General features: G+C 41.3%; 1 protein-coding gene across 2 annotated transcripts in view; it reads left to right on the top strand.

Moving 5' to 3' along the window:
- TBX15 (T-box transcription factor 15) overlaps positions 1–3,467 on the top strand; it is a 113,328-nt gene extending 109,861 nt beyond the window's left edge. For both annotated transcript variants that reach the window (XM_040572594.1, XM_040572588.1), the window contains exon 8: positions 1,249–3,467. In XM_040572594.1, coding sequence (XP_040428528.1) covers positions 1,249–2,033 — 785 coding nt within the window. In that variant the 3' untranslated portion in view covers positions 2,034–3,467. The remainder of the gene's footprint in view (positions 1–1,248) is intronic.
- The last annotated feature ends 10,419 nt before the right edge of the window (positions 3,468–13,886 follow it).

Below are 13,886 nucleotides of genomic sequence, written 5' to 3'. Positions count from 1 at the left end.
TGCAATCTCTGCCTTGATTAAATTTCAGTCACCCACTCTTTTCTAATCCCTTAGTCTCCCACCTGTCATCTTCTAGCCTTTCCAAAATGCTGCCTTACCCAAAATGCTGCCTTACCAGTTGTTTTCCTAGTTACCCTGATACTACTGATCCACCAGTCAACTCACTTCACCAGCACCTCTTTGCTCCTTTTACAAGAACCTTCAGTGTTAGTTGCTGTAATGCAGAAATGGAAACTCATACAAAGAGAATCATTCAACTGAAAAAAAAAATAAAAGAAAAAGAAAAAAGAAAAAAAGTTTCACACCAGAAATCATTGCCGTAAGCAGAGAACTGATTTTCCTGGTTGACCACAGAAACTTTCTCTAACTCATAATCTTGGCTGTAATAATATCTTCTCAAATTCAGAATTGTGACATCAGCTTCTTCATATCACATACCTTCCATTTTTTACTGGTGGTATTACATACTATTGTTTTCCCCAAGTAAGAACATGTGAACATCCCTGCTGTGCAAAATAATTAACTCTACCATTATAACTCTACCAATAATAATGTATTTTATATATATATATAGAAACCACAGACAAGCGTATATATCAATATTTTGTTAACATCAGTGATACATCATATGGAATCCATTTTAAAGTTAAAACAAGAGTAAAAATCCTGACACATCCCCTTCATTGGCTCCGTGGAACAGGCTATAGCTCGAAACCGTGTCCATTCATTTTAGTGTTACTTCTGGCTTAAATCAGTACCGCTGCACCACGAGCCATCCAAGAAAGCTGTTGAACAGTGTAGAAGTCCAACATGTTTTCAGTCACTTCCTGCCACAAGCCCCCAGAGCAGATGATAAAGCATGTTTGTAGCGGGGCCATAGTCTGCTGACTGGTGGTCTTCCTGGAGACCAGGAGAGGAGACAAGGCAGATCTCTTGACTGATGGAGCTGTACTTCCTTGCGGATTTCCCCCCTGCTTGAATGCTCTGTGGCTTGCTTGCTTCCTTCTCCTATTTTACAAGGAAAGAAAACCCCATTGAAAAGCAAAATCATAACAAAAAAAGCAGCAGGAAAGACCAAGGGATGCTATTAATAAAATGAAGGCCCTTGCCAAGACAGCCTGAGTTTTCCAGCGGCCATTTTACCACCCTTGTTTCTTTATTAAACTAAGCTGTTTCTTAATGAGACTGTCTTGTTTTGCACATGTGATCCCAGGCTCTGAACATACTCCCATGTGTTTTGTTTTGCAGGAGGCAGCACAGGCACCTCCCCAACAACCTCCAGCACAGGGACTCCGTCACCCTCTGCTTCCTCTCACCTTCTCTCTCCATCCTGCTCCCCTCCAGCCTTTCATCTGGCCCCAAACACTTTCAACGTTGGCTGCCGGGAGAGTCAGCTCTGCAACCTCAACCTGTCCGACTACCCCCCGTGTGCCCGAAGCAACATGGCTGCCCTGCAAAGCTACCCGGGACTCGGTGACAGCAGCTACAACCGGCTGCAGAGCAGCACTGCTTCTGCCTCACAGCCCTCCGAAACCTTCATGCCTCAGAGGACTCCATCTTTGATCTCAGGAATGCCTACTCCTTCTTCCTTGCCCAGCAACAGCAAGATGGAGGCCTACGGCAGCCAGCTGGGGTCCTTCCCCAGCTCCCAGTTTCAGTATGTCATGCAAGCAGGCAACCCTGCATCCACCTCCTCCTCCTCACACATGTTTGGTGGCAGCCACATGCAGCAGAGCTCCTACAATGCCTTCTCCCTGCACAATCCCTACAACCTCTATGGATACAATTTCCCAGCTTCCCCAAGGCTGGCAGCAAGTCCAGAGAAACTCACCACTTCCCAAAGCACTTTACTCTGCTCTTCCCCATCTGGGGGGGCCTTTGGAGAGAGGCAATACCTTTCAACAGGGATGGAGCATGGGATGCACATGATCAGCCCCACCTCCGGCAACCAACAGACAGCCAATGCCTGCGACAACAGACAGTACGGTGCTGTTCAGGGCTCCTCCTCACAGATGTCTGTGCACATGGTCTAACAAGCTGTGCCTCTCTGTGGCATCGAAGGCAGTTGGACCTTCATTGCTTCCATGGGTATACCCACCCCAGTACCTTTTTGCCTTCAAACTTATAGAGGAACTAATGTAATGATAAATAAGAACACAACCATCTAGATATGCACCACCAAACCTTGTGGAAAGCTTCCACTGACAGCCATTGCAGTTTGTTGTAACCCAGGGCCAATGGAGCTGCCATGGAGCATCTGCTCTTTCTGGACATCGCAGAGAGAAGGGCATGACTTCGTGAGAAGCTGGAGTGAAGCAGCCAAATATACAGTTTATGCATTAACTCTCAGCTAGTGTGAGCTCCTGGTGTGGAGGGAGCTGTGTCCTCGTGTTGCCTTCTCTGGGTGTTGAACAAAGGCAGTCTCCCAAGATTTTGTCCTCTCGAAGCAGCACTGCTCATGAGGGGCCAAAGCTTTAAAGGCCTTTCCCTTCCCGAACTGTCCCGCACTGCTGAAGCCGCTCAGCCTGTTTCTGAAGCCATCAGTAGCCCGTGACCCCTTCTCCTACTGTAGCACAGGATTGGCACTGCTGAACTGGAGCTTCTCCTCCCAAAAAGGTTTCTGTATTTTCGTGACAGCTCTGCTTGACAGCTGGTTTCTTTGTGAGGGTCAAGCCTACCAGCACTCAGCCTGCAGACAGAGATGGGAGAGAGAGGAGAGAGAAAAGTTGTAACTTCTAAGTGAACCTCAGACATAAGCAGAGTTGGAAGCTTCACACAAGCATCTTTGGAAAGATGCACAGGGGGAGAGAGAGCTCAGCTCTTGTTGACATTACCCAAAGGGATGCATCCAAACCAAAAGAATGACAGCCTCTGTTGGGAACATGTGTCCTCTAGCACTCAATTCAATGGGAGGAAATTCTCCAGACTGAGCTCACAGGGAAGAGCAATGAGAAACGAGAGCTCTGCTCTACAGCAGTACAGCTGGCCTCCCTTACCTTGCATGCAAGAGTTGCCATAGAAAACCATTAGCATTTCAGTAACAATGAGGTTGAGTATTCTCCAACCTCTTGCCTGCCATGTGACCTCTGTTTAAGCAAATAGAAAATAGATCATTACCTTTCAACAACTTTCTTTTCTGTTTTTTTCCTTTTTTTTTTTTTTCTTCTTCAAATCCTTTAAAAATAAGAAAACAATTGTAGCTTGGTGCAAGCTATGCATTTAAGTTGTGTGAAAATGCAAATACCAAGTAACAGAATACAGATATTATTGAGATTTGTTGTGAGGTGTTGTAGATAAATGTATTTATATGCCTAGTGGGGGAGTCAATATTATGAATATAAAAGAGGGCAATAAAAATGGTATGTAAAATATGTATGAAGAAAAAGGTGTATAAAGATTTGCCCTATGCACGGAACTCTGTTTCTAAGTGCCAAGCACAGAATGCGCTAAATAAATCTTTGCAATTATTCCCTTTGTGGTTTTTTTCTTTTTTTTTTCTTTTTTTTTCTTTTTTTCTTTTTTCTTTTTTCTTTTTTTTCTTTCCTATCTGTGAGGCTTCCTTGGTGGTCTTCTAAAGACAGACATTTTCGAAGTACTGCCATGCGTGTTTACATCATAGAGGAAATGGTACAAAAGTATGAAGTCCAGGTACAACACTTAAAGGGAGCACAAGCATGTACATGGATGTGTGTTTGGAAAGTTGTAAGCCGACCACTTAGGAGGAGTATGAGCAGTCAGAAATACTGCTCAGCAGCTACCAGCCCAGAAATCTGTTTACTGGGAAGATTTCACTAAAGCCATGATACTTCACACAACTGAAACCCCTGATACAGTTCACAATCAGACTTCTCTTAAAAACAACACTTTTCAGTGATCTGATCAGCTTCAGAAAATAGCAAACATTCCCTGGGAGCTCTATTACAGTAAAAATTCTGTCTTCTCAATTTTTTTTTTTAAATCGAGTGCTTGGGATATGTAAGGTGCCTGCCTTCACAGGAGTGTGTCTTAAGGACAGCTCGAGTTGTTATCTTGATTGTTAAACTCTAATAAAAAGCTCTTCAGAGCCATTTTTCACAGTTAATATATAAAAATAATAGTTACAAGTAATCATATAATTTTTATTTCATTTAAGATGTCATTTTGGGGTATTTGTCATCTTTTAATTTGCATTGCATTTCTAACATGAAATTGAGGCATTAATACTGAAAGTAGTAGGGAAGCTGAAGCACCACGGACCTGGCTATAAGAGTTATGACTGTAGAATTTATAGTTTTCCTTGTGTCAATAAACTTCCTTTCTGAATAAAAAGAAATAAAAATAATAATAATAATAAAAAACCCAACACCAGGAAGGTAGAAAGACCTTGAAAGATAAATTCTGCAACATTTCTTCATTTTTATTTTTACAGGGGAAAATAAATATACAAATACCATTCCCAGTCTGTCTGACTGTATTGTGGTTTTTACTTTGTCTGGTCTGGGAGGCTTCAGAAAAAAGCTGGAGGGACTACTTATGAGAGAGAATTCATCCCTCCCCTTGTCTTCTGTTTACTCCTGATAATTGACTCTGGATTTAAACTAGAAACAGAGTGTTTTAAAACTGTTTTAAAATCCTTTCAGAATCTTTCAGAAATACTCTTCATTCTGCACATTGAATTTTGATGTGATTTGGGGTTTGATTCCATCCTGTGGCAACAATTTCTACAGTTTAACAGTAGTATGAACAAATATTTCCTTCTGCTGGCTACTTGCATTACATAAGAGAGTCGTGTATGAAGGCCATGATTGTGAAAGGTTTCATGACCATGAATCCTAAAGATGATGAATGAAACACACATGCAGATCAGGAAGTTCTCTGTTTCTTGTCTCACAACCTGGGCACCAAGACACACTCAGTTTTTCAAAATAGCTTTTCCTTGCCCCATGCAGTTTTTTCTTTGATTCCAGTGTCTGTTTGGAGATGTGGTACCATGAACACGTATAATCTTGGCATGTGGCATGCAGGAGAGTTTTTCACTTATCACATGGCATGGTGTGGCACCTGCAACCCTCCTTTATTCACCCTCACTTCTTCGGGACTTTGGGGGGAGAGGGGGAGAACTGTTCACTGATTAACTGCTGCCTCACACTGGGGCTAGGTCATTAGTGAGGTATACCCTGCCACATTCAGACTCCCTCTGAACAGACAAAACTAAAGAAAATTTTAGATAGATTTATGAGACATTTGGTCTTCTTTCAGTATCCATTGTTTCATATTTATGTCATCACGGTCGTATTGCCTGTTCTCTTTGTTTGGCTCAGTCTTTCAGAGCTTTCTAACAAATTTTGCTAAAACTGACTTTTACAGCTTGGTTTCTCCTACAAGTGCAATCAGCTGATTGAGCTGTTTGCTCAATTCTTGTTCAAGTGGTAGAAGCATTTTTTAACTTTGAAGCTGTTTATTGAATGACCTGATCTCTAGTGTTAATGTTTTGCTGTGATCAAAATACGTAACAAGCAACACCAGCATGCTGCTGGCAGCTTATCACTCAAGTGCCTTCCTTACCCCCATCTGATTCATTGCCTTTCAGCCTAGTAAGTTAGCTGAAAAACTTTCTCATACATCTGGATGGTGCAGCCTTTTGAGTGTCACGGAAAGAAATCATACTGTTCAAGACCAAAGTATTGATTTTTCTTATTTATTCCATTTAAGTCTTTATGAGTGAGCCTCATAAACCAAATTAAAGTAAAATTAAAATACTTCTCAATATCAAAATGTATGTTTCTAGTCTTCATTAAAACAAAGAATGAATTCTATCAAAAATTGTCACTTAAAAAAGCAAAAGACAGATGTAGGGCACAGCCTTCAATATTAGCATGAAGAACTAGACTCCCAGTTTCCATGCATTTTAATAGGAACCCACTGGGAGAGCTTTGAAATTGTCACCTAGACTCTTCAACGATATGATCCTTCAAGGTATTGTGCAGGCTGTCCCTGATCCTACCAAGCTCTTCAGCATGCTGAAGTAATGTTACTCTGTCCAATTGCCCTCAGTACAAAAATTACTGACCTCAGGGTCAGTGTTTATTGACTGTATTTACAGCCTTTTTTTATTTAGATCTTATATAGCTATGTGACATATTAAAAATAAGACATCTTAGTTATTTTTTCATCTTAGTATATGGAAGATACGTTTTGCTGATCCAGAACCAGAATATTCAGCATCAAGACTGAAACAGGATAGGAAAAAAAGCCGAGCAAGGGTTGTATGTTCTGTATGTAGAGTTATAACACAAATATGACTGTGTGTGAAAGTTACACAGACTTTCTGTGAGGATTAAAAACAAGCTAACATTGAAATGGGGAAAATGTAATAAACTCTTTCCTTGGTTGTCACTGAGCAAAGCAAAAGCAGAGCAGTGTTCGGAGTGCAGCATCAAAAATAGCAGGCTAAAGCACATTAAAATAGATTACCTAGTGTTATGCACAGGTGCACAGGTGAAATCCTCTCAGCATAACACTCTCCTGAATAGACAACCTGCTTAAGGTCTCATCAACCCCCAAAACACTCGCATGCACCCCCAAGAATTTTCATTTAGCACATGCATGCTGTTAGACACCAGAGGATCTACCAAGAGGCCAAGTACTGCAGAAACCAGAGGTCTTTATTCCACTGTTCCGGGTCCCACCCATTTGTTCTTAGCCCATGCAGGCTTCTGGCTTCCAGCGCAGAAGGGAAGTGTCTGCATCTCACAGTTAGATGCTGCAGATTTAAACGGCAAAACATCATGTATATATTGGAAGAAGAGCCCTTTTCTAAAAGTCCAATCCAAATGCCAAGAAACATAGTGGAAATATCCATGATAGGAGATTCTTCGTTCTACAGCACAGGTTGTTTCAAATGCAAACCTTGCAAATTGTTACAAAAATGAAGAGGATAGATGCAAAAATAATCGAAGCGGGTTTGTAAGCAAGCCTTGAACACTTATTTAGCTCCATTCCTTAACACACTGACAGGCTCAGGACAGAAATATTACTGTGAGCACAGTCAGTGCAGCTGTGAACATTGCACTCCAGTGCAACATAGTGTTCTTGGAGGAAATGTGGGTGCTGTGTACTCAAGCAAGATACTTAGGGCACAAACATTAAAATAAATTAAGGTACACAGTCTGTGACAATAAATTAAATATACTATGGCAAAAATTACAGCAGATTATCTGCTAGTGCAGTTGATTTATTGCATACCAATCGAAGCTTTACTGATGTAGGTGAGGGATGACAGTCATTTGCAATAATAATAATAATAATAATAATAATAATAATAATAATAACATATTCAGCTTTTTTTTTTTATTTTGTTTATGTTTTTCAACACAGTTAGAAACATTCACCTAGAACATGTTAGACCCTATCCTGCACTAGGAGATGAATTTTTTTGGACATTGCTTGTTGGACATCATTCTAAACAAAACAACAAGAACATGAAAGTGCACCCAAGGACTAGGCAGAGGAATTCCTGAGCATGCCAATTATATGCTACAGGAATACCAGGAGTGCAGCTATAAGAGCAGTGGCAGAACTTTGTGAGGAGTGTGCTGGTGTGGTTAAGGGATTATTTACTATAAATAAGCCAGTTCCACCCAAGGAACAGCTGACTCCTTCAGCATTTTTTCTTCTTTAGAGAGTCAGCCTCCAGGCCCAGGCATTTTGGCCAGGTCTTTAACCCAGCATTTTGAGTCCACTGACAGGACCATTTCTAACACAATCACAAATACATGTATTTCTCTGCTGGGGAGGGATTTGTGTAGCCTGCTGTTGGCCCACAAAACTTTTGCTGGGGTTGTGGCTCACTCAGTTTTCTGACTGCTCCTTCTAGTTTTTCTGTAATTGTTATCTAGGAACCTGTACAGAATACAGTCAGGATCCCTGAAACTCTCACACAGATGGTGTGAGCAATATGCTACGTACACCTCTTTAAATATTAACTCCTGTCCTCAATAAAAATCCCCAATAATTCTGATATGCCTGAATGGGGGACTAGACTGGAAAACAGCAGCTCATATTGCTGCATGCAATTGCCATTGTTTTGTGACAGCTCAGTGATGAGCATTGCCCCTGTGCTGGTTAGTGGTCAGCATCAGCTGATTCAGGGAGGAGCAATAAACCTGCACATCAGGGCTAATCGTGCAATAGCCTATCTCTGGAACACTGAGCTAGTCTTTTTCTGTCTCAATATGGAACTCATTGCATGCTGTGGGGGAGAAGGATTAGGAGCCTGTGTAATTTTACACTGGTTGAAGTTCCTACAGATGCTGTTCTTATCCCAGTAATGTTCTAAACTTGCAGAGCATTTTGAAAGCTCTGCCATTCAGCTGGATAATACCCTTCTCTGCTGATATTGAGTGACTTCTGTGGGCTCCTCTTGGACACTTTCACAAACAGGGCTCTTGTTAGTTCATGTATCCCCTTGAGCATACTTCAGGGCATTATTTCCAGCTGACTGCACTCAGCAATACTGCAGAGACCCAGAGCTGGCCTATCTGGGGCTGTGAGAAGAAAGCATTAGCCCTCATTTTAGGATGATGAGGAAGGTGGTGCTGGTTCAGGCGAGGCTGCCTGTACAAGTTCTTAGTGTAGGTCCCTTCACTAAAGGATGGGTTTTCCCCTCCAGATCACACCAATGACAGTCCTCGGGACATACTGCAGCACTCACTGCCTTCCCAGTATTTCCTTTGTAAGAATCAGGATGTCAGGAGGGGTGACATGGTCTCTAGTTTCTCTCCTATCTGAACTGTTTTATAACATTTCCCTTAATGTGCATTCAGGTAATTGCACGTTAATACCATTGCATTTTAAGATGGTGTTACTGGCTCAGAAACGAACATAGAGAAAAACTGCAGCCAATTTGATATATTAAATAAATAATACTGTCTAGTGATTGGAGGCTTGATGTAATTACCTGCATCTGCCTCTCCCAGTAAAGCTGGAACAAGCTGTGGTGCAATTAACTCAGCATAAATTTAAGTACAGCCTGCCAACACCATCCAAAGCAGGGCCAGCACTGTACTCCACAGTTTATATTAGGTTGCTATGCAAAGATCTGTATATGGAAATATTAAGATTAGTTAAAAGGAAGTATGAATGCAGATGCATGTATAAAAAAGAACCAGAGAAGTACACGAGCACAGATTCAGATAATGACCTATACTGATTGCCAGGGACATGATCAACAACAGTGAAACTGGTAAACACTGACGAGTGTGTTGTCTTCACCAGCAGCACAGCACCAATGACTTAACAGCAGAAAACCTGCAATCCAGTCATGGAAGAATGGCAACAAGACTACTGCACACTGCGTGTGACTTTTATCTTCCTGTAAACCAACAAGAAGACAAGCTTTAATAGCAAGCTACCCAAAATGAGGAAGGAGAAGACAAAGTGTGGCAATGCCATCTAAGATTTATGATGGGCATGGCTTCTGAAAGGTGTAAAAGACCTGTCCAGAAGAAAACCAGAAGATGAAGGGAAGGTTCAATGGTAATCATCCCTTGTATGCAGGTGATTCTGCCCATAATACTTGGAGGTGCACATTTTGGAGCTCATGAATCTGCTGTGTGAGTTGGCAGTGTTACCTCCTTTAGAAAACTAAATAAAAATCACTTCCACTTCCATACACTTTTGTGATCAGTTTTGTAACATGTTTATACATGTAGTATTATCCATAAAATACTCTTAACTTCTTACTTTTTGAATATTATAAAGATGGGAGTAGTCTCAAACTTTACAGAAGACCAGACAATATCAACACAAAATTTTAGTGAACTGAGGGGGGAGGGGTGGGGGAATAAAAGATTATACAAAAGGATGTTGTTGGCCTGAAGAAATTTACACAGAAAAGAAAACATAAAGTGCACTTATCAAAAAAAGATAAAGAACTAGTCATGCACACATAGGAAAAGTGACAACATAGAATCTGGAAAGATGATCTGTTAGTAGCTCAGATATCTATGGATAGCATATAATAAACTGCTCTTCCTCTTGAATGGAAGATGTGAACTAGTCCAAAGGAAATGGTGATTCTTCAGCTTCTGACTGCAAAAATAAAAATCATATCAGCAAAAAAAATCAGCCTTTGAAAGCAAACATTATCTCTGTAATCAAATAATACGGTTTATTAGATTTGTTGTATTAATACTCTAAACATTCAAAAAATAGGAAAGAAAGAAAAATAGATAAAGAACGGGAGAAAGAAAGAGAGAAAGAAAGAAAGGGAGAATATCAAGTAAAGTAGCTTGACAAGCTGAATTTAGCTGTGGAATTGTCACAGCTCTAAAGCTCAGGAAAGTACTGCAGGAGTGGTCCTGGGTGGTCTGTGAGATAGATGCCCAGTGCTAATGCTGTTTTCCACTTCTTAGTCCAAGAGTTCTACAACAGAAGGAGCAACATATAGCATCTATGACTTGCTCCTAAGAGGAAAAGTGAGGAATTCACAATTTCTCAGAGCAGCTGAGATGCAATTGAGCTTGAATCCAAACCTAAAAAATTCTCTAGGTTCATTCATCCATAATATCTATGTTTTTTCTCCCTTCAGCTGTTGCCACAGTTGTGCCGCTGGGGGGTTCTTTAATTCAGTTCTCCACTGCTTTTATCCATGTTTCCCAGAACACTAGCAGCTGCAATATAATGAGATTATTTATGATTTCTAAATATCATCTTATAATGTATCTCCCAGGCCAGTAAAGCAGCAGCCCAGCAAAGCACACTGAACCAGAGCTGCCTGTAGCAATCCCACAGTGTTCAGCCATTCATTTCCATTTCCTGGCTTTTCAGATTTCCTTCTGGATTTTTTTTTTTTTTCACAGCAATAACAGAAAGAAAAATGTTATTGGCTGCTGGTGTTCAGTCCCTGAAGAGGTATAGCAGCAGGAACCTCCTTTCTAGGACTCTTTTGGTGGCACTAAGCAGAAAGAAGTTCTGTCCTTGATGCAATCCCCACACGTGGAAAGTGCTGTAAACTATGGTGTTTCCTGACCCAGTTACCATTGAATGACAGTCTGCAGTGACAAGGATGGATGTGATCACACAACCTTCTGACCTGGTCTCAACAGCTGGCACTTCTTCCGTCATTTGTGCACTTTTCTTATCCACTCTAGGCCTTGTTCTGACTATTCCATGACAGCCGTTTTAGATAAGTACTTACTTGAGGGTGAACACATTTCTAACGCTGCAAGTGCAGATTGCTTCTCCTTCAGTGCAAAAATGTGTTGACTGCTTTTCAGCAAAGTTGTTCAACATTCATTTCTTAATAAAGATTTTCATATAGCAAGAAAACATAATTTCAGATTTTCCATTAAATTCTATTTTATGGTGAGTAACTTCGAAGAGGATTTTTGCTGCTTTATATAGACAGAAAACTACCTACATCCTCCTGTTTGCAATAGCACTTGAAAATTTATCCTCTGCTTTCCACAGTCATAGCACTTAGAGGTTTTAAATAAACAATCTCTGCATCTCCCTTGCTTGTCAAGGCAGTATAGCCCATTTTACAGACCATAGGGACAGAACAAAAGATTTGCCTAAGGCCATGTATACCATGTGCCAGTCTCTACTCCATTTCTTGCAAAACTGTAATCACTGGTAGAAGTGACAACAAAGGCTCCGCCTCTGCCAGTTTGGTACCGCATTAAAAGTAACGTTGCTCCATTTGTAGTTTCAACATTTAAGTCAGGTGGGAGGAAGAGCCTGTCAAGTGCTGCTTGACACCACCAAGCATCGGTAGTCCAGGCAGTAATTCTCATACTGCTCTTGCAACAACACCCAGATATGCAGGTTTAGTGGGACCAAGCCTAGTTTTTTATCACTGACCCATGGCAAGGCAATGGTGAAAGAGTTTCCAGATAACCCTGCAAAGGCTGTGGGTTGCACACGCAGGAAAGCTTGATCAGTGTGTGCTGATCCAGAGCAGTGCTGCTGCTGGCCAGCGGAAATATCTGGGGCTCAACACCAGTCTCCTGAGTGGCACTCAGAGCTGAAAGTGCACCTCTGGAAACACAGTACTTGTGCCCATGGTGTTCTTCAGTTTGATCTTACTCTCTCTCTCTGTGAAGATAAACACAGTCCTGTGCCAGCAGCATTGTGTAGGTGCACAGAGGAAAAGACAGTTGTCCAAACAATATGGTATGGAGACCTGGGGAAAAGGCACGTTTGAAATGTAAAGGGCACTTACATTAAAGTAAGGTGTGAGAGCTATAGGAAAAGGCAAATAAAAATAAATAAATAAATAAATAAAAATCCTTTAAGTAGCCAAATTAAATAAGACACAAATCCAATTTTGCCTCCCAGGCATTTCATAAGCCCACACCCCAGAGTCCAGGAGGTGCTGAGGGGAGAACCATGTGTCCCTCCAGGTCTTATTTCACTTGGCCACATGTAAAGAACTTTAACTCTTTTGTGAACTGCCTGTTTCTACAGCACTCACATCTTCTCAGTTTTTTGCTTTATTTCTAAGTCATTTTTGTCCTTTTTCTATTTTTTATTTTTTTGGGGGGTGGGGGTGGGGGTGGGGTGTTGAGTTTTGAATACTTTTGAAGACAAATAACTTCTTTCTATTTAGAAAAATAATCAGTAGATGCAAAACATAAAGTCATTTCAGTCATAGTATTTCGGAGGAAAATAGATACAGTATTTTGGAAAGAATTTGAAATGAAAACACAAAGCCTGATGGGATTTAAATGTAGAAAACCAAAAATTCAGTCTCGCCCCCTCTTTTCCCTCCCCTTATTCATGAGGTCATCATTTCTCATCTCACTAACTATGGCATCTTGCCGGGATCCAAAGGCAGCCACCAGAAAAAGTGTTCTTGCTGCTCTGAGCACACTGGAGGCAGGCTCAAACTGGCCAGGAAAAAATAACCAGAGTGGTTTCTTGAAGCTACAGAGAGAAACTGTGTAGAACCAGAAAGAAACAGATGTCCAGAAAATGCAGACCGCCTTTCTTGTCCCCTCAAAAATTTGATGCGTAAGCATTTGAGAAAAGGGAGACCAGATGAAAATGTGTGAAATAGTGAATTTGCACTGACATTCAGCATTGTTGCTTGCAAAAAGCTTACTTGTATGTGTGTACAAAGAATGAGAAGGAGGAGAAAGTCCCTGCACGCTTGGCCTGAGCCAGGCCTCCATTCAATAAGCTGAACTTTAATCCAAAGTGCTTGCAAATACTTTGTTGCAGCAGTTTGGGTCTCTGAGGAGGGAAGGCTGACACCGCTGACATCTCAGCTCTATTCCTACTTCTCCAGAAAACCATTTCTCTTATAGCATGATTCATACTGCCACTGCACTCCCCTGCCCCTCAGGAGGTGGACCAATGTTCAGCCCTGGCCCTGTGTGAGCAGCACCTGAGCTTTGCATCTGATGTAATTCTCAGCCCACCTGCAGAGGAAGTGGCCACTCTGTCTCTAACACTGCGTTGACCTTGTTTAGCTACAGATAATTCCCTTTTTTAAACAAGTTGTGATCCAGTTGGGGAAACCAAGAGTGTGAGAGGAGTAGGGTTTGTGAATATTTTCCTACCACTGCAGATTTCTCTCTAGAAAGCTGGATCAAACTCAGGACCTCCTGACCATATCAACGGCTCCTACTTGCTCTGTCACATCTTCTTGGACAACAGTGGCAAAGTGAATGCTCTAATTCGTACCAAAGTCAGGCTACAGCACAATTACTTTCAGTGTACATTTCCACGTTATTTTGCTGCCACATAAATCCAGTGCAAACCTAAATTGAAGATCCAGTTAGAAAGGCATCCTCATGAAAATTTCCCCAATACAAGAAAGAAGGAGAACTTACTACAAAGAGAAATTTATGCCTGTTAGAAGGAATAACTTGTTTGTCGAATTTTGGCTTTAGAAGTAA

This window comes from Cygnus olor, chromosome 1 (genome assembly GCF_009769625.2).
Source record: "Cygnus olor isolate bCygOlo1 chromosome 1, bCygOlo1.pri.v2, whole genome shotgun sequence".
In the NCBI taxonomy this organism is placed as follows: domain Eukaryota; kingdom Metazoa; phylum Chordata; class Aves; order Anseriformes; family Anatidae; genus Cygnus; species Cygnus olor.
The sequence above is the reverse complement of the archived record's forward strand: the minus strand, read 5'-3'. Positions and strand labels throughout refer to the sequence as shown.